The sequence below is a fragment of the Leuresthes tenuis genome, unplaced genomic scaffold (genome assembly GCF_036924035.1).
Source record: "Leuresthes tenuis unplaced genomic scaffold, fLeuTen1.0.hap1 SCAF_9, whole genome shotgun sequence".
Classification (NCBI taxonomy): domain Eukaryota; kingdom Metazoa; phylum Chordata; class Actinopteri; order Atheriniformes; family Atherinopsidae; genus Leuresthes; species Leuresthes tenuis.
This window is the reverse complement of record NW_027325363.1, coordinates 7,688,841-7,712,883: the sequence shown is the minus strand read 5'-3', so window position 1 is coordinate 7,712,883 and position 24,043 is coordinate 7,688,841. Positions and strand designations below refer to the sequence as shown.

At 41.1% G+C, this 24,043-nt stretch overlaps 1 protein-coding gene across 1 annotated transcript in view; it reads right to left on the bottom strand.

The window, feature by feature from the left end:
• Positions 1-985: 985 nt before the first annotated feature.
• The window catches only part of LOC140314084 (protocadherin-16-like), a 78,573-nt gene continuing 55,515 nt past the window's right edge, over positions 986-24,043 (bottom strand). The window contains exons 3-21 of the mRNA XM_072392118.1: positions 19,248-19,436; positions 18,314-18,545; positions 17,937-18,173; positions 16,683-17,711; positions 15,747-15,934; positions 15,560-15,656; positions 14,970-15,127; positions 12,782-13,628; positions 9,999-10,238; positions 9,143-9,268; positions 8,842-9,051; positions 7,863-8,729; positions 7,635-7,748; positions 7,338-7,549; positions 6,859-7,010; positions 6,405-6,535; positions 5,818-6,104; positions 5,551-5,692; positions 986-5,133 (exon numbers count right to left, since the gene is read on the bottom strand). Coding sequence (XP_072248219.1) covers positions 2,543-5,133; positions 5,551-5,692; positions 5,818-6,104; positions 6,405-6,535; positions 6,859-7,010; positions 7,338-7,549; positions 7,635-7,748; positions 7,863-8,729; positions 8,842-9,051; positions 9,143-9,268; positions 9,999-10,238; positions 12,782-13,628; positions 14,970-15,127; positions 15,560-15,656; positions 15,747-15,934; positions 16,683-17,711; positions 17,937-18,173; positions 18,314-18,545; positions 19,248-19,436 — 8,049 coding nt within the window. The 3' untranslated portion in view covers positions 986-2,542. The remainder of the gene's footprint in view (positions 5,134-5,550; positions 5,693-5,817; positions 6,105-6,404; positions 6,536-6,858; positions 7,011-7,337; positions 7,550-7,634; positions 7,749-7,862; positions 8,730-8,841; positions 9,052-9,142; positions 9,269-9,998; positions 10,239-12,781; positions 13,629-14,969; positions 15,128-15,559; positions 15,657-15,746; positions 15,935-16,682; positions 17,712-17,936; positions 18,174-18,313; positions 18,546-19,247; positions 19,437-24,043) is intronic.

The following is a 24,043-nucleotide window of genomic DNA, read 5'->3' as shown; positions in this document are numbered from 1 at the left end:
TGGGTCACAGCATTCGTCTCATAACCTGAGTCTGCTATGACACTCGCGCTTGAGTTTATCATCAACATCTTGTGCAATTCAGCCCCAGCTGCTTCTATTTTGAGTCTAGAGACAAAAAAAAGCAAAACCAAACAAATACACACATCAATTCACTTCTATATGCGTGGGTAAGTTCTCAGAATACCACAAAGTTTACTTTCCATGCACAGGCAAATAGCACTGGTCAGTTTCAGGTCTGCTTCACATGGGCAGCAGACCTGTTGTTCAGCCTTTAGCATAGTGAGGGTTATGAGTTTCCAAGACAAGTGTAGTTACAAAAAAACAACACCATTTAGTCACATCGTTCAAATGCTTTCATTCTGAAATATTGAAGCTGAAAAGTGCTTCAGTTCGATAACTTTAACCCATTCAGACATGAGGTGCCCTCTTAGAATAATAACCATTGTACCAATATGCTGCAAGAGGTTGTAAAAGCTCAAATGTCAGATGGCTGAAAGATTTACAAGTAATTTATTTCAATGTATGTACTTCACCTTCTGTGTACGATGTTGGGAAAAAAATACTTGAAACAGCTAAAAAGTAATAAGAAAAGTAATAACTGAAAGAACAGTCATCATGGATGTTATCAGTAAAAATGTAAAGCCTTTACTCTAAATACATTTTGGTACTGTTACATCATATATGCCTGTCAAGCTCTAAATTACAATGATTGGCTATCACTGAATCAAATTATGTTCACATTGTTTTGGAAAATAGTGAGCGTTTAGTTGGACAATTATGCAAACCTATAGGTCTGTGCTGGTCTTAGCTGGAGACAGACAAAAACATTTTCTTCTGAAGGATGTGAACAAAAAACCCCAAAACAAAACAAAAAACCGCTTTGTTAGGAGGAACCAACTTGATATACAAATTAATTGCAATCTTTATACATATATAAATTACAAGTAATCCTTCAAAGCTGACAGATGTGTGACAGAGGCAACAATGTGATCACAAGTACTTTAATCAGGCACTTTTTGCTCAAAACATTTTCTATCTGGACAAGCGCAAAATGATACGTGTGAACATTTGTAGAAATTCCTTAGGAAACATGAAAGGCAAGCGGCAGGTTACTTTTCAACAGTTGCTGAATACAAAACAATGCAAAACACAAAGTGCCTTCATTCTATCACATGGATATTCTCAATGTTTATTTTTGCCATGGTCAGTATACTATCCCTGTAAATAATTTACCAAACCTCTCTGCCTCTGAGGCTCACATGGAATTAAGGTAGAATGTTAGGTAATAATATAGTCTAAAACTTAGTAAGTGAGATGATTAGGCGGTTACTGATGCAAACTGACACATTAATTTCTTCTATAAAGGCTGACAAAAACACATTTAAGATCATGAACACTTCATGGTGGAGGCGGAGCAGTACACTATGTGTAACATTCCATGGTGGTGCTTGAACATTCAGAAATATTTCCTTTTTTTATGTAACACATGACATTAGTTAGTCCATCCATTCATTGGATGGAGCAATGTGGTCCAAAACTTAATTTAACATTGGTCATCAACTGTATACCACAAAATTTATCTGGGTAGAAATCAGACGAACCCGTTGTAAATGTCAGTATAATGACAGCACTAATTTACCAATTATGTTGGTGATGTTTTTTTTATATTACTGCACAACATTATAAAGTTTTACATTTGCCACACAACTGCTTTAATTTAACCATTTTTCATAAAAAGCAGTAAGGCTTGTGAAAAATGACAGGAAATGTGCATGATGAACAGGAGCAGGAGATATCAAGGTCCATTTTCCTTTGCTCAGTTTGAAGGGATGCATGTTTAAAACTTAAGACAACTTTTTCAGCATTTCACATTCATTCCTACCTTTTGATGTGAGATCAAACACTGGATTCTAAGATGACACGATACTCTATTCTCACTGATGTTTCATTTGTTAAAGCAAGGATGTTGCTTCTTCTATAAATATTTACAACTATTTCATACAAAAATCCCAATTCATAAAACCTTGATGAGAAGCTTCATTTAAAAACACAAAGGTGAAAATTACAAGCAATACCACAAACTTACAGTACGAACGAGTTTACAGTACAAGCTACAAATATACAAATATAGAAATATTTTGAGGTTTTTGCAACCTTTCAATGCAATGTTTTTAGTCTGAAACCACATTGAAGTATAAAAATATAGAGAATGATTTTGTACAAAATATTGACATCATGTATGCATTTTATTTCAATGTGCAAATCAACAGTAATCAACATAAGAATAAGTTTCTGTCACACATACACAAACACACGTAGGCATAGTCCTTTTTGGCCTGTAAATGATGTAGTTTCTCCTCAGAAAGCACTTTAGAAAGCACCAGTTTCAGCTATTTGGACTTTTTAGTGTAACATGTTGTACTTGTTCTCTTGAGAAACAGAACACAGAAGAGATTTGCACTCATTTCAAGTTGCAGCCGATGGTCATACAGTAGAACAAGTTTGGAACAGCAGTATTTAGTTTTAATCCACCCGTTAGTATCTAAATCCTCAGCTCTGCCTCCTCACTGTGTTCCAAATTGTGTTCAGTTGTGCTAATCATGGACGCAGAGGGGCCCTGTGAGACACTAAAGGGCGTAATTGCAGGAGAACGCGCTGCCAGTGGTGAAAGAGAGGGGGAGAAACTTGGAGACATTGCAACTGATGAGATGGATCCCTCGGCGCTGATGGGAGATCTTCGTAAAGAGGCCAACTGAGGGAATGTCCTTGATACGGCAGGTTTTGGAGGAACAGTTTTAGCTCCAGGGTGGGCCACAGACGTAATGAGAGGCGGTGGGTCAATTCTGGATTCTGCTTTTGCTTTGTGATGAAATGATCTGCGAGGATGAGAAGGAGCAGTTTCATCTTTTAAACGGGCTATTTCAGTAAAAACGCTAGCTAAGGGTTGGAACTGGGGGCACCAGTTGAGGAGGTAGTCCCAGTTATAGCTGCCCCTCAGCTCCTCATCACTGGCCACAATGGCTGTAAGGGAGCCATCCACAGTGGGCTTTCCATCCTCAGGAAAAGTATAGTCTTTAGGGTGGGAGATGCTGAGTCCCCGTCCCACACCCACATACCCACCACCTTCATCTCTGTAGACTGGCACCTGGCCAGCAAATAAAGTACCATTTAAATTGCCCATTTTCTTCCCTTTGAACCAATCTAAGGAGGGCTCACAAGACACATCTGATAGCTGATCAGCATCCTGCTGGATTCCAGAATCTGGACCTCTTGCAGAAATACGCTCCTGCATGGACGAGGAGATACTTGACACTCGAGGATATTCATTAATCATTCTAATTTCATCATCCTCTGCTGCCTCTGCCTCTGCAGAGCCACGGCCACTGGAGTGGGAGGGATCCAGGGATCCACCACGAGTATACGGACCCCCGCTGCTGCCACTCTGATCTGCGGCATATCCAGGAAGAGCCTGATGGTAAATCATATCATTTGCTGCTAGTTTTGTTTCCTCAAGCTTATGCAGCAGGGTGCCTGGCATTGGTGTTCGTTTATGTGCTTTTTGCTCTGTTTTGTGACGTCTCAATTTAACAAAAAACAGTGCCACAGCAATCAATATTAGGATGACTATGGTCGCCAGTGACACTGCAATGACACTAACGAGCAGCATATTCATGTCTGTGGTGAGACCAAAAGATGTGTGGGTGACATCTATAGTAACTTTGGCCACTGATGTGCGAGAGGTTTCCAGAGGGCTGTGAGCAATCACATCCAGTGTAACTAGACGTACCTCTCTTTTAGAGCGACTCATGTGTCTACTGTTGCTGTCCATCTTTAGAGAGATAGCTCCAGTTGATTTATTGACCTCAAAATAAGGCGAATGGTCTGATAATGAGTAGAGGACAATTCCATCCACACCTCCGTCCTCATCTCTGGCTTGTACTTTGCCAATGATCTGACCTTTCTTTGCTGCTTCAGGCACTTCAAACGATAGTTCTGAGGAGGTGAAAACGGGATCATATTCATCTTCCCCAGTAACATAAACTTGTACTGTTACAGTAGCAGAATAGTTGCCGGCGTCCATGGCAACAGCCACAAAACGGAAAAAGTTTACCTTCTCAAAGTCAAACATGGAGCGAGTCCGTACTTCTCCTGACGTTTGATTGATAAGGAATCCCTCTCTTCCCTCTTTAAATGTATCTAACATGAAGTACTTCAGCAGTCCAAAAGCACCTCTGTCATGGTCAATTGCATGCAGCTTGGTAACTAAGGCATTCTGGGGTTGGTTCTCCATGATGCTTACTGTTACTAGTTTCAGAGGAAAGAAAGGCCTGTTGTCATTGATGTCCTTTACCTCAACACAAACTGGGGCCAAAGCGTAATGCCCTTGACCATCAGTAGCCTGGACAACAATCATATGAGACTGCTCTGTTTTGCTGTCTAGAGGTCTCTGCAGCCTCAAAGTTCCAGTCCAACGATCCACCTGGAAAAGTTCTGTCTCATCTCCTGAGCTTATGAAGTATTGGACCTCTCCATTAGGGGCAGAGTCAGGGTCTGTAGCAGATAAATGGAAGATCTCTGTCCCTGCTGCGGTACCCTCATTCAATATAACACTGTAATCTGTTCGGGTGAAAGCTGGAGGGTTGTCGTTTGTGTCTGTAACACTGATAAGGATAGGCACACTGGAGCTACGCTGAGGGATTCCACGATCCGACACCACTACAGTCAGGTTATAACTTGGTACTGCTTCAAAGTCCAGCTTCTCGACCAGGATCAGGCTGCCAACTGTCTGGAAGCCCTGCCCCTCTATGAAGCGCACACTGCTCTCAATCTGGAAGGCATTACCAGTGTTGCCAGTGGCAATGGAAAAATCAAAACCGCAGTTGTCCCGAAAAAGATCTCCATCCACAGCCTCTAATGTCAAAACAGCTGATCCAGGGAGCCCATCTTCAGACACAGAGGCTCTGTACTCTGACTGGTGGAAGATTGGAGCATTGTCATTGACATCAGACACTTGCACTTGGACAGTGGCAATGGATGACAGGGATGGAGTACCCTGGTCCCGTGCCTCAATTACCACCAGAATGGAGGGATGGTCAAAATCAAAGTCTAATTTTTGCCTGATGAAGAGAGTGCCTGTGAAGAAATAAAGAACAAGGTAATATAAAAATGTGTTACAGTTCACAACATCATGGATTTAATTGTTAACGCTAGCCAATACTCATGATGGTTAGCTATAAAACAACTGGTGATGTCTGTAATATATTGACAAATTGTAAACAGGAGACAGCAGAGCTCGAGGCAAAACAATCTTCTTTTATAATACTTAATTTTGGAGGCTATCTCAGCCCGAACATTAGAGGTAAATAAAAATAATAAAATCCATTTTTCAATTTCCCTTAATAAACAAAATACTTAAACAATTTTGGATTGCTTGTTGCAAATATGCCAGGGTTATCTAAATAAGCTTGGAAGGAGAGCCTTAGGATATTGTATTTTTTATTAAATGTAAATGGTTATAAGGAACCTTAAATATGTGCATAGTAATCTTACCATTACTTGGGTCAATGTAGAAAACACCCTTAGTTGATGACATTACTTTATAAGTAATCTTCCCATTCTCTCCAGTGTCACAGTCAGTGGCTGTTACTGTGATGACTGCACTGCCTGCTGGGAAGTGCTCTGATACAGTCGCCTGATAAGAAATGCAACATATGAACATATACCTTCCAGATACATTCAATAATTTACAAAACATTCTGGTACTTGACGAGGTGAATGTATAAAGGTATGATGACAGGTATTAAAACTTAGTTGTACCTGATACAAATCATGTGTAAAGATGGGAGCATTATCATTCACATCATCGACCAGCACAGTGAGGTTGGCCTCACTTTGATGTTTAGAGTCAGATGAGCGGATTGTCAGGGTGTACCATGTCCTTTTCTCATAGTCTAGAGGGCCAGTCAAGGACACCCCTCCTCCATAATGATGAATCCCAAACATGCCTTGGCTGTTAACATCCAGGTGTAGTGTATAGGAGAGGGGTGGTCCTGAATCCACATCATTCCCTGTTACCTGGGTGATAACTGTGCCAATGAGAGTATCTATATGTGGGTGACAATAAAGAAGGGAGGTGGGAGAAGAACAGCAGACATTTAGGTTGAAGCTCAAGTGAAGCTTAGAGTGTTAGTTGTGGAAATAAAATCTGCTCTTCGTGAAGAAATATCCTGTTCTGGAAAGCCTTGACCTAACAGACAGGAAATGAACAGAAGAACATTGGCAATAACTTGTTTCATAAAAAAAGTCTGGTTTTTCACACTGAGCCCTGCTGGGTTAGTTGCCAGCGAGTGTGATGTGAGGCTTTATAATAATATCGCTGGACTAACTTCCACTATGAAGCTTACCCTCCGGCACCCGGATCTCCCGAGGCAGAGGAATTGTGGGACTGTTGTCATTGAGGTCGATGATGATCACAGTAAGGGTGGCAGAGCCAGCCTGTCGTGGGGTTCCTCGGTCTGTTGCCGTAACAACAAGCCTAGTAATACCACAAAATAAATATCAATACCTGAACTTTTTTTTTAAATCTAGTTACATATTTTTTCATCCCCTTATTGTTTTTAAACAATAAGACATAAAAACAATAAAAGACTAAAATCCAGTTGAAAGGAAGGTGAAACTGATCACCTCCTTTTTGAGTATTTGTGATAAAAAAGAATGAAAAATCTTAGTTTAACTGCTAAAGCAAGGACAGAGGTGGACATTATAACTCACAGTGACAAATGATAAACATGGATGTGTGAGGGTCATGTATGATCTGAGACAGGTTATTACATGACAGAAAAAAAGAGCAAGGCTCACTTTGTTTGGGTCCAGATCTCTCTGTCCATTATAGCTGCAGTGGTGATGCTGCCAGTTAATGGATCTATCTTGAACAAGCCACTCATGGAAGATGACCTGATAGAGTAGGTCACCTGACCATTTTGACCCTGGTCCAGGTCATCAGCAGCAACCTGAGGAAATTACCGCCCCATTTTGGAAACAAAAATACAGAAGTATTTGCAACTGTTGTTTCAGAGTAACTTGAACTAGTGAGCAATATTTAACTTGGAAGTCAAGAGTTCATAAAAAATTAACTATAAGGACTTGGCTTTGTGGCACACATGTATGAGTGTATTCAGTTGGGACACTGAGAATAAATGCAGATGAATAGAGTAATTTCTTTACAGTGCTGAAAAAAATCCAGATGTCTGAAGCTTGAATGTTTCTTTTTAATTCTACAACTTCACACTTCACCAACGGCCTACCATAATAAACATGTGGGTGTGAGAGTACTGCACCTGGATGAGGGGAAAATCATAGCCTTGTGCCTCCCTAATGTACGCCACATAGTTTTGGAGCTGGAAGCGTGGTAAGTTGTCATTTACATCCTGCAGATTTAAGTTGACAGCCATGTAGGAGCTGGAAGATGCTGTCTCAGCTTTCACCACTAGGCGGAGTTTTGGGGTCTCTTCGAAATCGATTCCTTCAGATTTCTGGACCCATATTTCACCTATTTCACAAAAAATATCAGTGAATTTCTTTGTGAAAAATGGAAAATATTGTCTTGGAGTTTGTGCAACAATTTTTCCACTTACCAGTAATGGAGTTTATTCCAAAGGATTGCATTTTATTTCCACTAAAAATACTGTAGCTGATACCAGTTTTAGAGCCATCAGGGTACTGCGCCTGAGTCTGTGTTACCACTGTGCCTATAGGGGGAAAATTAGACAGTGTTGAAACATTTCCCTTCAATGTATTATTTACATCATGCATACAGAAATTATGAAATAAAAAGTAAAAAACTATACATATATCAATCAAACCTTTAGCAGCGTTTTCTTGCAGACTGACATCTCTAGCCGTGCGTGAGAAGCGAATGCCCCTGTAACTCTGTTCCTTAATATAAATTATAACTACCCCGAGAGAAGACTGAGCAGGGTTTCCTTGATCCATGGCCTGAACTATCAAAGTCCTCTGGCTTTGAGTCAGGGTCTGCAACTTCTCAGTGGCCTGAATGTCTCCTGTAAGGGAGTTAATGGTAAAACCCTTCACTGGATTGGCAAAACGATAAAAAACAGAGCCATTAGCCCCAAAGTCCTTGTCCTCTGCCCTCATTGTGGCCAACACTCGGCGGTTAGACACACTACTGGCTGAGATATTCACAATAAGTGGGTCCTGAATGAAGAAGGGGGTATTGTCGTTCACATCCTGAATGTAGATTGTCACTTGAGCAGTGGAGTTATGTGGGTCAGCAGGTGAGGAGTCAGTGGCACACACCTCAAAGGTGTAGGAGGCAGTTCTCTCTCTGTCCAGGGGTGCTGCTGTGATTATGCGGCCTGTCTTATGGTCTATGATGAACATACTCCGGGAGCCATGGCTGAGAAAGTACACAACCTGGCTGTTGGATCCATAGTCTAAATCAATGGCTTTCACCTCTAGAACCAGTGAGCCAATGGGAACATCTTCCGAAATGTCAGCAGTATAGCTACTGCTCTGAAACTGTGGGCTGTGGTCGTTGATGTCCAGAACTGTCACCTCTACAGTGGCAGTGCTGCTGAGGGGAGGGTAGCCCTGGTCGTGAGCTATGACCGTTAGAGTATATCCAGCTTTCTTCTCCCGATCCAGAGGTCTTGAGGTATACAATACACCTGACTGTCTGTCCAGGTGAAAGTCCCCAGATGGATCTCCAGCTGCCAGGGGAGCAATGACAAACAGCTGTTTGAGTATCAAGTATCAGCAACCTAACAAGAAGCCGTTTTACTTAACATTTAGAAAGAAGGTACATTACAAACAAATTCACACCTGCAATTCTGTAGTTTATCTCCCCACTTTCTCCTGCATCTGGGTCAGTGGCTCTGAGGGTGAAAAGAGGTAATGCCTCCAGGTTTTCAGGCACCTCAATGGTGTAGTAAAGACGTCCAAAGACAGGAGCATTGTCATTAACATCAAGCACCTTGATCCTCACTGTTGCTTTAGCATAGTTGGGTGGGAGACCTCCATCTTTTGCATAAACTGCCAAAACATACAAATCACAACTCTTAATATAATGTGTCATGAAACCATGTTTTATCTGTAACGCTATAAGACAGTCAGAGGATAATACCTGTGACAGCATAATAGTCCTGAGACTCTCTGTCCAAAGACTTAGTGGTTGTTATGACACCTGTGAGTGGGTTGATGCTAAAATCTCCCTGTGAGATGCCACCATATGCCACTTGCCCATTGGTTCCTACAGAGACACACACATATGTACATTTTGTAGATTTTAAAGCATTCAGTCAAACAAAATGTTCATTCCTATGACCTACAAATTTAAGATATCAAAACCAGCTTCTCATTTTCATTTTAATAGCTTGTATTCTTATATTTGTTTGTTGTGGAATTTGCTGTCTAAGTTTTTGGCAGTGATAGCCCTCCCTCAGGTGTCTGAGTCTACAGATTGCGTGCTAAAAGAAAGCAGTCTGGCAACCTTATATGTTTACTTCACTAATTTCTTTTGTGTAGAAAGTTTATAACCCTTCTGTTTTATGTGCTTCTGACTAACTCCAAGGGAATGCATCCTCTCTGTCTCCTTATCCCTTCCCTCCTGTGTAGCATTCAACTAAAACAACTGGTATTTCTATAGGGTGAACACTTGTTCAGCACATTACAAAAATTCTAATTTGCGTTCTGCTTGATTTTCAACACAAAAAATGTATTTGGTTACATGATAACTATATAATTTAAGATATTTTGATTATATTTTAAGATGTTATCAGAATCTGTTTCACAACAAAACGTAACAATTTGAAGATGACTGAAAAAATGGTTAAAGGCAGTTTGGATACCTAATACATTAACTTTCCAATGAAATTTCACCTTGTTTAAATTGTCAGATTTCACATTTGAACTGTTGATTACATAATAGGACTATGTGTTCAAAAACTTAAGTAACAAAGTCTAATAACTGCATGGATCACCTTGGTCCAGATCAGAGGCAGACACTGTCAAAAGACTAGTTCCTGCAGGCTGATTCTCAGAGATTTGGGCTTCATATTGGCTCTCCTCAAACCATGGCACTTCATCATTGACATCAATCACATGGATACACAGCAGTTGGCTGGATGAGTGTTGGGGAATCCCATGATCTTCAGCAATTACTGTCAGGTTAAAGATGTCCTGCTCCTCACGATCCAGAGGTTTGAAAATAGACAGAGAGCCTGTACAGAGATTAATCAAGGGTCAGCTTTGACAAAAGAGATTGATTGTTAATGAACTACAATGTATTCATGGATGTACTATACTGTATGTATGTATGTATGTATGTATGTATGTATGTATGTATGTATGTATGTATGTATGTATGTATGTATGTATACAGTTTTATTCACGCAGTCAGCTGCCTACGAAACATACAGCATTATATCAGTTAAACCAACCATTTTCCAGGATTGTGTGTCTTCAGCTCATTTTAAAAGTGAGTGTGAAAAGTTGCCGTGTGAGGGCCAAATCAAAGCTAATATCCTCCACACATACAACGTTGCCTACCTGAGTACTACCACCACCACTGCTGTAACAGCCCAAATGGTCTGGCCACAGTTTACGAGATTTTCCACTGAAGAATGCCGCAGCCATCAAGAAAGAAGCAGTAAACACACACTCTAGACACGCAACGGCCAGGCCTGCCGTGCTCCATACGAATTAGGGGTGTCCTAGCCTTTTCATTATCCTGCCCCAAGAGTGTAGAGCTTGCATTGATTCAATTTCAATTTCATGCTTTAAAATGAGATTCAACTGTTAAAGACAAAGAGGGTCAGGGGTGTTTTACTTTTAACTTCTTTGTGTATGTTTTTCACTTTGTGTCTTTCGAGGACTGACACAACTTGCCCCCAAGCTTTAATCTGGTAAAAGTTACAGGAAGGAATTTTTTCACCTAAATTTGATTCCTCTGTGATCCTGCTACATACACGATCACTGATAACATATGGGCAGAAAGAAAGAACAGACAGTGGGTTACTGGGAAAAGTTTTTTCTTCTTTTTTAGATGTTTTTCATTCTAACATCCTAATCCTATGTAGTTTTTGTGGCGCCAATGCCTTGGACTGCAGTGTTAGGGCTGGCAGAGGTAGCTCAGACAACACATATTTCTTGTCTTTTATTCTGAGGCTACTTATCAGCATTTGATGTGTTAATCCCTGCATGGTGTTGTCTTTTACTGAGAATATATTCACCTTATCACCAGTGCACTCTCTCTTTGCTCCAAAAGTGAAATTAATGACCTCCCTTGTGACAATGACGGATGAAAATGAGTTTCACTCTGTGACTTCACAGATTCTAAATAAAGCCTTTATGGTTCTCTCTATTGAGGTTAAGAGTGACACAAAAGTAATGAAAACAGTGGGTCCCAGGACTCCAGTAAGTGATCCTAAAACAGGATTACTTCTGTCATTATTCTAATAAATAGCCAGTGTGAATGAAAACACTTCAAGACGAGTTCACACTGGGATGAAGAAGAAGTGACATGAATGACAGACCCTGAATGTTTCCACCCCCAAGGTGCTCCAGGGGGCATCCTGGTTGGGACTTGAAGGGAAGGCGGACCAAACATTGACACGTGTCTCAAACACAACAACAAAACCCAAAGGACCAAACAGCCCAAGGTCAGCGTTGACTAAGTGACAGTCTAAGCAAGCACACAAACACATGTGCATGCCTAAATACACACACACACACACACGAATACACACAAACATGCGTAACTGATCCCTTCTCTAATGGTTCCCAGAAGCGCGAGCAGGAGGTTCTTTGGTCTTTCATGGGAATAGATCCACAATAACAGATGATGGGTTGTTGTGTGTGCATGTGTGCTTGCACATTCTCAAGTGTGTGTGTGTGTGTGTGTGTGTTTAATATTTGGCAGACTGCTCTGTCTGGCCTTCAACTGAGAGGAATAAGTCATGAGAGGTGGAGCAACAGTGTTTGTACTTAGTAGTAAGAAGAGTTTTAAAAGAATTTGTGAGTGAAACGAATGGTTTGGTAGAAATGTGGTGCCACGGTGCTGAAGAACATTGAAAAGCAAACAAGCAATGCAAAACTACATTTAGATGTTTGACAAAGATTTAAATGACCCAAAATGTTTAACAAAAGCATTTTTTCTCTAAGTATTCTAACTCAAGCAAGCAAAAAGCATCGGTTTAGTGTTGAACTTCCCTACAGGTACTGAAAATGACAATAACAATATCTTATGTTAACATGTGCTCTGTTTGTTTTGAATGCAATTTGTTCACTTCTTCTCAAAGCCAGAAATGCTAAATACTGTATGCTAGATAGACATACAAGCAGCATGTGGGTAAAACATGAGATATTTAAAGACATTCCAGAGGTCAAAATAAAACTATACTCTGTATCTGATTAAAGACTGAAGAAGGAAACCACATTATCATGATTGTCATGCAGACAAATCCCTCAGATATACATGACTTATGCAGTGCTGTCAGATTGAGTTTGTCCATAACCCCAAATTGAGCTTAATAATATAATTTTTTACAGTTTTATAGAGCAGATAGTTATGGTGAGTAAAATATTGTAGTTGTGGTCATAGATACTGTAGGAAACACTAATTGTAAAGAATGATCACTGGTTTATAATATGTAAGTCATCTGTGCAACAAACACATCCTTTGTCTTGACTTCTGAGCCTGTATTTTGTGCAAAATAATATAAAGCACTCACTACATCCGACACGGGGACTGAGCTGGACATACCTGTATTGGGATTGAGGCTGAATGTTCCTCCATTGTTGCCGGACTGGATTCTGTAAGTCACTCTACCATTCTCCCCTTGGTCTGCATCTCTGGCCATGACAAAGAGCACTACAAAGCCCACAGGCTGGTCCTCCATCACACTCACAGCCGTTGGCGATACAAACACTGGCGCATTGTCGTTCTCATCAGTTATATACACCCTTGCTGTCACAGAACCCCAGCGCCTTTGGCTGGCGTCAAGGGCAGAATCTGTTGCCTTTACAACAACAATCAGTGTTGAAATGACCTCATGGTCCAGTTGGTGGCCCAAGGAGAGAATGCCAGTTGTTGGGTCAAGGGTTAATAAGCCAAGGGTGTTTGGCCATTGGTGGAGAATGGAATATATCAGCTCACTGTTAGGCCCACTGCCATCCTTATCTGTGGCCTGGAAAGTGTAGACAGACGAGCCCGCCTCCATACTCTCAGAGATGACAATAGTGATGGGGTCCTCCATGAACTCAGGGGTGTGGTCATTGCTGTCCTCTATGTCAATGTCCAAGTGCACAAGGGTGCTGCTAGGAGGCATCTGAGAGAAGTCATCCACCTCAATTTTCAGGTTGTAACGTGCGTCTCGTTCATAATCGAGGGGACGTGCCAGGTAGACATCACCAGTTAGACGGTCCACAACAAAGGTTCCATCTTGATCTGTACCTCCTACCACTGTGTAGGTAACCTTGCCTTCTTCTGAGGTTCCTCTGTCATGAAGGCAAACTGAGCCAATAACAGAGCCTGGACTGGCCTCCTCCACAGAGTTAAAAGATAGGGAGTGTGAAGTGGTCTTAGTGGTAAGGCTGTTGATACTGATAACCTGCAAAAAAGAAACACACAGTGTGCATATTCATGGGACCTAGATCAACAGATGTTTCATTTAGATGTGTGGAGGAAGCTTAAGTGTGCAATGTTCAACTTAGAGTGAAATAATTCAAAGGATTTTATGAAAAGTAAAAGCAGATTTAATCATATCCTCTCACTAGTGCTGTGTCTTCTGGAAATAAATCAGACTAGTTACAAGGAGATTTTATAGATCTGCATAAAAGTGTTGCAAACATTAATCACGCTTCATCTGATACTCATGTTGATGCCAGAGAAAATAAGATGATAAAAGTAACGCAATCACAGGACAACATGGTGAAAAGCTCTGAGTTGAACAGTGGGACATATATTCCTTGCTTTACACTTCTTTTGATGAGCAGTTTAAGCATCTTCAAAGACTACAGGATTGTATGAAAACTGCACATGACACACTGTTTAATAAATCAGCAGCAATAAAAGGGAACAGGAGACTGAGACTTTGTTGACCAAATATTTTGCTAAATTACAATCTTGTAACATGACGGATTGATCTGGGTATTCAGAACTAATTCCTACAGCACAGTTCTCACAATAAGTAGGCACTCGAAAGAAGAAAAAAAAAAAGCTTGTTGACAAGCCATAAATTAGTTCCACATTAGATGGAAAAGGAGTGTTCCAAAAATAAATTGCACAGTCCCATCTTGTTATTGACAGATTTTAAAAATTTGTCTGAAAAGATGATTAAAGGAAATGCGTCAGAGGGCAAGAACAACACTGCACTGTTTAATCCAATTAACTAATAATTATGACTTTCATTTTTTGTTATTGGAAAGGAGGAAAAACTGAGCTGGCACTTACTGTAGCTATTTATATGCAATTTAGATTTTTCCTGGAACTTATAAATCAGCGTTTCTTCCAAGACTTCTCCATTGTGTCCATTTCTGTTCTATATTAGATATTAACTTTAATTACCTTCAAGGCTGTGTTTTATGTAGAGTGCAAGTAAAGCCCTGCTACTCTTTGTAAAAAAAGGGCTACTGTATTAAAAAAGTGTTGAAGTCATTGAGTATGACCTTGATCAGAGCAGTCTACAGCTGGCCCTCATCATAAGCCAGCTGGGAGTATTTGATTCAGACCCACTTTTCCATTTCAGATAGAAATTTCCCTTTTGAAAATTCACAGGGGAAGAAAAGGGAGGGGATGGGAGGGGACCTTGTCAGAAGTGAGGCTGATATGTCGGCAGCTAGTCTGAGGGGCCCAGAGACATGGATCCTCTCAGCCCCGAGACTATACTTTGATATTAAATAGGTGTGTAGTGAGGGTGTTTGCGCTGGCTGGAATCCAACGGGAGTCTGACCTGAATGGTGAGGGAACAGGAGGCGCTGCGAGGGGGCAGTCCTCTGTCAGTAGCTGTCACTGTCAGAGAGTACTCAGCTCGTTCCGAGTGGCTAAGAGGGGATGATGAACGTAGTTCGCCAGTGATTGCGTTCAAAGAGAAACGCTCAGCCCTGGGACCTTTGGGAGACAGAAAAGGCCAAACTTTAACTGGAGACGAAATGCGTTGGAGAGTTGCAAACAAGTACAAAATGTTGAAATGAAGACATTTTCAGACATGCAAGATAAATGTGACTAATTACAATGACCATGGTGTTCTTTATCTTACCCTATTTACAAGAAGAAGGCAAATAGCTTTGGATTTATGCATAGATTTACTTGCTACTGCTTGGCCCATTACATAAGCTCAAGAAAATATAAAAGTGAGGCAAAAGAAAGACAGAGTAAAAAAAGAGTAAAGAGTAAAGCAGTCAAAGAAAAAAACTTGAAAGTCAGTTTGATGGAGGCAAATTTTTCCCTCGAGAGATACACTGTTCCCTTAATTTACTATCAGAAGACATTAATAAGTGCAAGGTAATTTGTATTATTTCTTGTACTATACTGCAACTGTACCTGACAAAGAGTAGAATATGGTGCCGTTCTCCCCCTCATCAGGATCTTTGGCTTGCAATAAGCCCAGTACAACTCCTGAAGACTGACCCTCTGTCACCTGTGGAATAAAAAAAACAACAAAGAAATCAGTAAAGACATGAACATTTTAATTTTCTGACAGTCTATGTTTCTGTTCCTGTGACATTACCTGTATGATTATGTTTTTGCCTGACTGACCGTGGCTAAAAACAGGGTCATTGTCATTGTCATCCAGTACAGTGATGAAGATTGTGCCTGTTGCAGTACGAGGAGGTGAACCGCCATCTTGTACCACAACCACCAGCTGATAACTTGACTGCTGTTCTCTGTCAAGAGTCATTCTTGTACTGATTTCACCTAGGGAGGAAGAGGGATGAATGAGAGGAAGTTTATGCAGAGACACTTGTCCCCTGGAATAGTGATGAGAAACTTTGAAGCCAGCAGGCTTTGATCAATGGCACATAAGTAACAGACATGCACAGTGTGCAGATTTATGCATTCATATGCTCACATAAATAGATGAATTTTAGAAGGTTGGCAGATGCTTCAGAGACTAACAACTCAGCAAGAAACTGATCACAAATCAGAGCATGAATCTCCACCCACAGACAAAAAGACTCAACAGGCCAATTAGAGCCCAGCAAGACACTTAGTGCTGCTGTCTTCCTTATTTATGACACTGCAGAAGGGGCAACTTTTAGTCTAGTCTGTCATCTTTCAAAGATGAGTCAGTGGGTTGACGAAACAGTGATTTTTTTTCCGTCCCAATAGTTTGAATTTTCATGAAAAATAAAACGTTTAATGGGAAACTGCTGCTGGATCTGCACATTTTAGAATTTAGCTCAAGTGAAACAAACAAACCAAAAAGTTTTGTTTTAGTTTTGTCACAGTCTCCAGACAAATGTAATAAATATACTAAGACTATGAATATCCCTTCCAAAAGTCAACAACAGCAGTAGCAACGCTTTTATTTTTCTTGATTTTCTTTAACTGTAACCATGACTCTTGCATCTTTATGCATGCGTGCTTAACTGCATTTAATCTTCTGTGTTGTTTTAATGCTCATCTTTCTCACTGTATCAGTACATAAACTTTCCATTTTAACCTGTATGGGTGTTTATCTGGAAACAGCGATCAGGATGCAGGAAGCGGTAACCGAGGCGTCCATTGGAGCCACTGTCTCTGTCCGTTGCCAGCACATGACCGAAGCCTGTTCCTGTAGGCAGGTTCTCTCTCACAGCCATGAAAACCCTCTCCTGTGTGAGTCTAGGAGAGTTGTCATTCTCATCAGTCACCGATATCCGCACTGTGGCACTGCCTGTCTTCTTTAGCTGTCCGTGACCTACACTGGCCAGCACTGTTAGAAGATAAATGTCCTTCACTTCCCTGTCTAGGGCACTCTTTACAAACAGCCAGCCACTATCAGCTGCAATGCCAAACCCTGCAGCATCTCCATCAGGACGCAGGTGATAGGTCAGGGGTCCAGATTGAACTGAGCCAGGAACATCTCTGTTCAAAGCCCTGACTTGGAGGAAGCGTGTGCTTATTGGTGTTCCTTCTTTTAGTTCCACACGGTAGGTGAGGGTATCAAACACAGGTCCCTGGTCATTCTCTGCTTGGACATGGACCACTAGCATAAGTGTGGCGCTTAGCTGGGGTACTCCACTATCCTTGGCTATCACCTGGAGATCATACCGGGGGGCAGTTTCATAGCACAGGCTGCCCACCAATCGTATCTCTCCACTGCTGCGCTCTACACTGAAAATCCTCTGGATTCCACTTGGAGACAAAAGTTCGAAACTGAGTTGTCCATTGACTCCTGTGTCTTTGTCCTGAGCTTGGACCCGATACACCACTGTGCCCATTTCTGTATGCTCTGGCAGCAGTAAGGACTCTGAGGATGAGGGCAGAAAAATAGGTGGGTTATCGTTGACGTCTGCAATGGTTACGTGGACACGGGTCTGGCCAAAGGCCGGGGGGTTACCACTGCGGGCCTGCACCTCCAGGTCAAGAGACGATTGGGATTCATGATCAAGGGGCAGGCTGGTTCTTAGGACTCCAGTGTCAGGATCCACAGTGAAGTAGCCTGCAGGGTCACCAGAGCTGATGGTGTAGGAGATCTCTGTAGAGGTGCCTGGGTAGAGAGAAAGGTGACAAGAACAGAAAAATAAATAAATGAATACACGTCACTGACAACCAAGGACTTAACCTTGAAACCTTGATGGAATGCTGATTAAATTATTTTCACATATAGGCATGTAAAATAACCCAACAAAAGTATGTACAAAAGCTGCCCAGATCAAAAAAAGATTTCAGTGTAAATCATTGAGTAAGTCTAAATAAAAAGAATTGTCCTCACCTGTCTTAGTGCTGGCCTGGACGGTGCCTAAAACTGTCCCTCTCAGGGCATCTTCTGATACAGTAAAGTAGTACTGGGCCTGTTCAAATACAGGCGGTGCCACCAGCCCTGCGACCACACTAATGTTAACTTTAGCATTGACTAAGGCGACCAGGCCACCACCATCTTGAGCAGAGATTACCATTGGAATGATGGAGTTGGCTTTCCCATAGACAGACCGAGACAGGGAAATGACGCCTAAAAAAGGTTCAAGAGAACATAAATCACACTATTTTTACATTGTATCATTTTATGATTTATTTTTAAATTATTCTGATACATAATCATGATAAATACACCAAAAAGTGTGAGGGAACAGGGAAAATATTTGTGCCAACCTGTGTCTTTGTTGAGAGTAAAGTATGGGGAAGCCGCTCCAGGTACTGTTTTGTATGTAATTCTGCCATTCTCGCCTGAGTCTGGGTCATAGGCCATCACTCTGACCACAGATGTCCCAGGAGCACTCTGAGTGCTCAGACTAACGGCATAGTTGAGCGGGTAGAAAGAGGGTCTGTTATCATTAATGTCAACCAGATCTACCTTCACATAGGCTACTGAGCTCAGTCCACCCTGCAAAGGAAAGAAAAACTCTTTTGTTATACCTTCACATACATTAATCATGCACCGAAAAAGAAGGCTTGAAAGCAGGATTTAGGCCACATTATTTGTGCACATACACCATGTTAATGGTGAAAGTAAAAACCAGCAGTAAACCCCGTTAAATTTCTATGAATGGTGTAGCCTCTAAAATGTAGTCCCAACAGGTCTGTGCATGAACACAGATTGATAGTTTCCATTGGGATAGAGCAATATGTCATGACCCATGTAGGGTGAGAGGGCTTGTGGCGACTCAAGCCTGTTTCATAGGATTTTCATTTGCAGTGAATACAGTACAGGCTTTTCATTTGGACCAGGTGGCAGAAAGGAGGTAGGCAGCAGTCCAACTTGTTAAAATACTACAGCCTGACAGTTAAGGTATTTCTCAATCTGATTACTTTAACATACCCAGAGTCATTTTCTTTCATTTTTAACCTTTTATTCTTTAAGTATTTTTTGGCAGTCATTGAATAGGATGGTTGAGTAAGTCCACCTACCATGGAGAGCTGTTCAAACTTTTATTTTTTACTTGGCTGTTCAAATCAAAGTCTTTTTCAGAGTTGGCTCTGTCTTTGCTCTCTTGTCAGTAGGGAAAAGCATGGCTGCTGTGTTTATAGGATTACATTGTAGCTCAATGGATTAATATTAAGCATGATTTTAAAAAAAGTGGCTTACCCCATCCACTGCAGTAACAGTAAAGTCGAAACTGTCCGGCCCTTGATCCCTGTCTAGTACGGCACTAGTGCAGATCTGCCCAGTCTCCTTGCCAATAGTGAACTGAGAAGGAACGGCACTGTTACTGCCAGACCCGAGGGAGTAGGTAACTGAGCCAAAGGAACCACCATCAGCATCTGTCGCAGTCACCTACAGACATGAAGACATGCTATTAAGTAAACATTCCAATATTACACTTTAGAATTAAAATTGCATACATTGGCTAACAGTTTCTGCACTTAATAAATCCCTAAAGCACCAACAAATCAAATCTATGATCCAGTAGAGGAACGTAAGAGTGATGGCCCTCCACAAACTGAAACAAGAGCATCATACCAGGTGCCTTTGAGAGCGTCTTTGGACAGGTTCTTTGTTGTTTATCTGAGTTAGAATATGAGCCAAACAGCCCCTTTGGCAGAAACAAACTCTGAGGGAAAGGTGGGGGTTAGCAGGATGGAGGTTGACTTCTACAGGCTCTGGGAGGGCAGCCAACAGGATATATTGCCTGCTTCAGGAGTTGTGTCTGTCTGAAAAGGACAGTGGCAGGAGCGGTTGGGCAGGAGTGGGATACCACACAGTTTCTTGAGTGCAACATTTTAGATTCTAATGTAAAGTCATGACTGTGGTCTGGTTTTAATAATGCTGTCCATCTACAGAGAGATAGAAACACTGTAGCCATAAAACCAACTCACAAGCCATCAGGCAAGGGGCCAACTTAATTGCTGTAGGATCTCCCAAGACAGCACAAGGCAAACAGACCAATCAGATCGGGCCCCTGGGTACCAGCAGTATAATTGTTAGCAAGTGTTGGTTCTAGACTGTAGATTACAGAAGGGTTAAACCTCACAAGTTGATTAGAATTCTCCTTCCTTCCGTGTTTTATAAATTGATCGTTTTAGCAAAACGCTAATTAGAAGAAATGCTCTGGTGCTCCGACACTCAGCAGCAGGGAGACTCCTCTGCAAAAGACGGCACAGTCATCAGGAACATTGCCAAGAAAAATAAGGCAAGCCATGCTGATCATCAAATGTCAGCTTCTTTTTTTTAAAGATGCCATTGGTATGACTGCGAGTAGTTGGAAATCATTCATTTGAGGTGATGAGTTTGGCTGCAGTAATTCAGCCTCCATCTCTTTCCTAAGCAGATGGCAGACGGAGGACTCAGCAGAGAGCATGGCCCACACTCTTGACTGTAACTCCTAACAGAGGGTGAGTGGTGTGTAGGAGTGAGAGAGTTGTAAAGCTGGCAGAGATGCAAGCCAAAGAGAAGAATAACAAACCACGTAAGGAAAAGGGAAACCAAGAGATATGTAAGAAAGTCACTCCATTTTTTAAGGTGTAGAGGCAACAGCTTACTGTAACTTTTATCATTTTGCTGAGGTTGTGTGTGTTTGTGTGTGCATGTGTGTTGGTGGTGGGGTTATTTGTAACAAACTCACAGCTTTATACGTTAGTTACATTCAGCTGGAGGGAAATCAATGGGATCATTTTAGCATGAACATGAATCTGGCAGATATGCAACAGTATCTCCTAAAGATCAACGTACGTATTTCTTCCTTTTGTGTGACTGGTTCTTTCAATGCAAGAGCTTTTTAAAGTGACTCCATCTTGCTCTCCATTGTAGCCACAAACCATTGATAGAGAAATATTTTTCAAAGTACACCCATACAGAGTACATTCACTTTTGAAAATGAAAAATTTGTAAAATGAAATGAAAAAAATGACAAAGAAAGATAACATGGAAAGGCTGAGTGTTGCTTAAAGTGGGGTGGGAGCTGAAGCTCTTTTACTCTGTTCTGTTCATAGATCACACAATTCAGACTGGATTTAGGATACTCTCCGTTTTTAAAAAGTGCCAACTTGAATGCTCAAAAATGCTTAAAAAATACTGCCTCTGTTCTGTTAAGAACAAGTTGAGGATGGACAGTGGTCTGAGTAATTTGTGCACAAAGTGGTCAGGATTTTTCAGAGTCATGTGTGTGACGTGAACACCTGAAAATAATATGCTCCATAAGGTAAGTGTATTACTGTATTGGGGAATGTACTTTATGATAATGACCACAAAGTCATTTTTGCAAAAACCTACAGTAGAATGTTTTAAGCTATATTTATGATCCTGCAGAGACTTAATCTTTAGTTCTCATATATATAGGTTTATAGCAGCATATCAGTGCCATCTTGCTGGAACGCAGCAGAATTGCAAATTCAGTAATTTGCAAACGACCCATATGAAATGACACAGGAGGCCATATGCAAATTAAAAATGTTAATGTTAGTGAAACCACAAACCATGAACCCAAAGAGATGAGGACAATCTAACAAAATGTGCCTCTGGCATCAAACCCTCCTGCAATAGAAGTGTTGTAAAAAGCTCAGGATGGCTTAATGACACAGTCAGTGTAATTTTCAGTGAATGGAATTGAATTTCCACAAAGTCTTAAAGAAAGTGGGATACTGATGCTTCCTTGGGATGTTGCAAAATACTCAACTTCAGCAATTAACTCACAGCATGGAGTCATCCATAATCTACTTCAAAATGGTGGCATTACGCTAATACATTTGTCAACATGCATTCTTTTTGTATCAATACTAGCACTCACATGCAGAAGGTATATGTAGGTTATAGCCACATCTACATATGCACTCTGTACATTTCAAAATATTGCTAACCAAGAAGGTTTTGGAAGGTGTACCATACATACGGTAAAAGGAACCCCCCTCAAAACACTTTGTCATTTTCATCATGTCATTGACATGAAGAGCCTCTGTTTCAAGTTATTCTAAATGACTTTTTACTATAGCCTCAAAGTGGATCGGTTTTACACAAACTCTGTTTTCACTAGTTTAAAATTCAAAAGCACGGTCGTCTTAGATCATCTGGGCCAGCCAGAAGTATTCTCCCGACACTTTGTGTGTGAGTGATGCATGATGGGAGCTGTGTTATCAGCAGTGGAAAGGCAAAGTCTTTACTAAAACAAGCTTGGGAAATCCAAAGATGATTGGGGCACTTTGTGGTTCAACCATCAAATTCTAAAAGCCTTCCAGGAGACTTTCTGACTGACTGTCCAATAAAGAGCAGAGGGCTCACAGTAGAGAACATGCCTTTGTATGTTTATGTATAATATGTCCAAATCGAAGAATGATCCAAAGGCCTTTGGGCGCTCGCAGTGTTCTGGCACATCTAGTGTCTTTACTCTGTGGTCTGAGAAAGAACCAGCGCTAGAAAAGAACAAGGAAAGAATTTAGGTGGTTTCTATATTTAGATTTTCCCAAAATGCCAATTAGGATCACTGCATATGAACGACTAGTGTGGTTTTCTAGTTCTTGTCCATAAATTTCTGATGATAATGCAATCACGTGTATGCCAGCATGACCTTGTTTGCCTCAGCTACTGCTCCTTACTCCACCTTCAACGTGCAGCCATGCAAAAAAAGAAAAAAAACCACTGAAGTAGAGTACAAAACTGTGAGCAAAGGAATGATGCAAATCTTAAACCACTGAGGCCAACAAGAGGTGAAATGAAGGGGATGTAGTTTTTAATCATGCTCTCCGTATTTTAGAGTGCCCAGTCAAACAAATCCATCTCACGGAGTCTTCACTGAAACCAGCCAATCAGGACTGTGCTGCTGCCAATCCAAACAGGCCACAAATGACGGAGTACGCATGTAAATGTTTGCCAACTTGGTAATTATCACACACATTTATCAAACTCTGTGTGCACACATCCAATGGGTGCATCTTAGATGCGTAAGCAAAGACATAAACGTACAAACATTGGGGATAAAGCGATTGCTCATCAAAACCTCACACTAACTGCAGCAAACGAGCAAGATCCCGTCAATTCTGTGAGCTGATGACGTCAAAATCTAAATATGTTTTTGGATTCTCTGTGCAAAAAGACCAAGCTCAGATGAGTATGAAGCTGGATGTACTGTTCTGACCCAAATTAAACAAAATACAACTTTGTGGCATGAAAACATTTTCAGAAAATACACAATGACATTAAGCTGACATTTATGACTGAGCTTGCTTTTATAACACTTAAAAAGTGCTTTTACTTATATATGCTGGGCAGACAGCTGATGCAGGTTTAATGAAGTGATTATGCTAGAAAGGCCACTGTGGGTGTCAAACAGGAACAGTTTTGCATCTCTGGGCTTTCAGAAAAAAGGGGGTCAAAACTGAAATAATAGTAGGTACAGAACTGGATATTCCACCTGCAAGAGTTATTTTAGTATTTAATTCTATAAAACTAACGTAATAGTAAGACTTCTAAAAGAGCAATCTGAAGTATCATATTAATGATTGATGAAATGACACGTATGAAAAAAACAGTCGAGGAAAGCGTAGGCTCAAAGAAATCAAACAAGAGGGTGAGCTGCAGAAATGTGGACGGAGAGATGCTTTGAGCTTTCACAGCTGGTGTGACGCCTTGCACACTGCTCTCTCTCTATTGTCCTGGCATCACTTCAGAGGAAAGCAGAGATGAGGAAAACGAGGTGGAGACCTCCTCAAGGTCTCTTTCTCTACTTGCTAAAGTAGCAAATAGGCAAGTCAGAGACTTTGAGACATGTCCACTACCACACGGAAGACACGGAGACCACAGCAGCCCAGTGGAAGGAAGAAGCCCACACATTGTTGACGAATATATCAAAACATAAACATTTGCCAAACAGGCAGTATTGTTTGGATTCACGCTAACCATATGTGAAAGATTTTGGTGGTCACTAACTAAACAAAAAACGGAAATCTTCACAG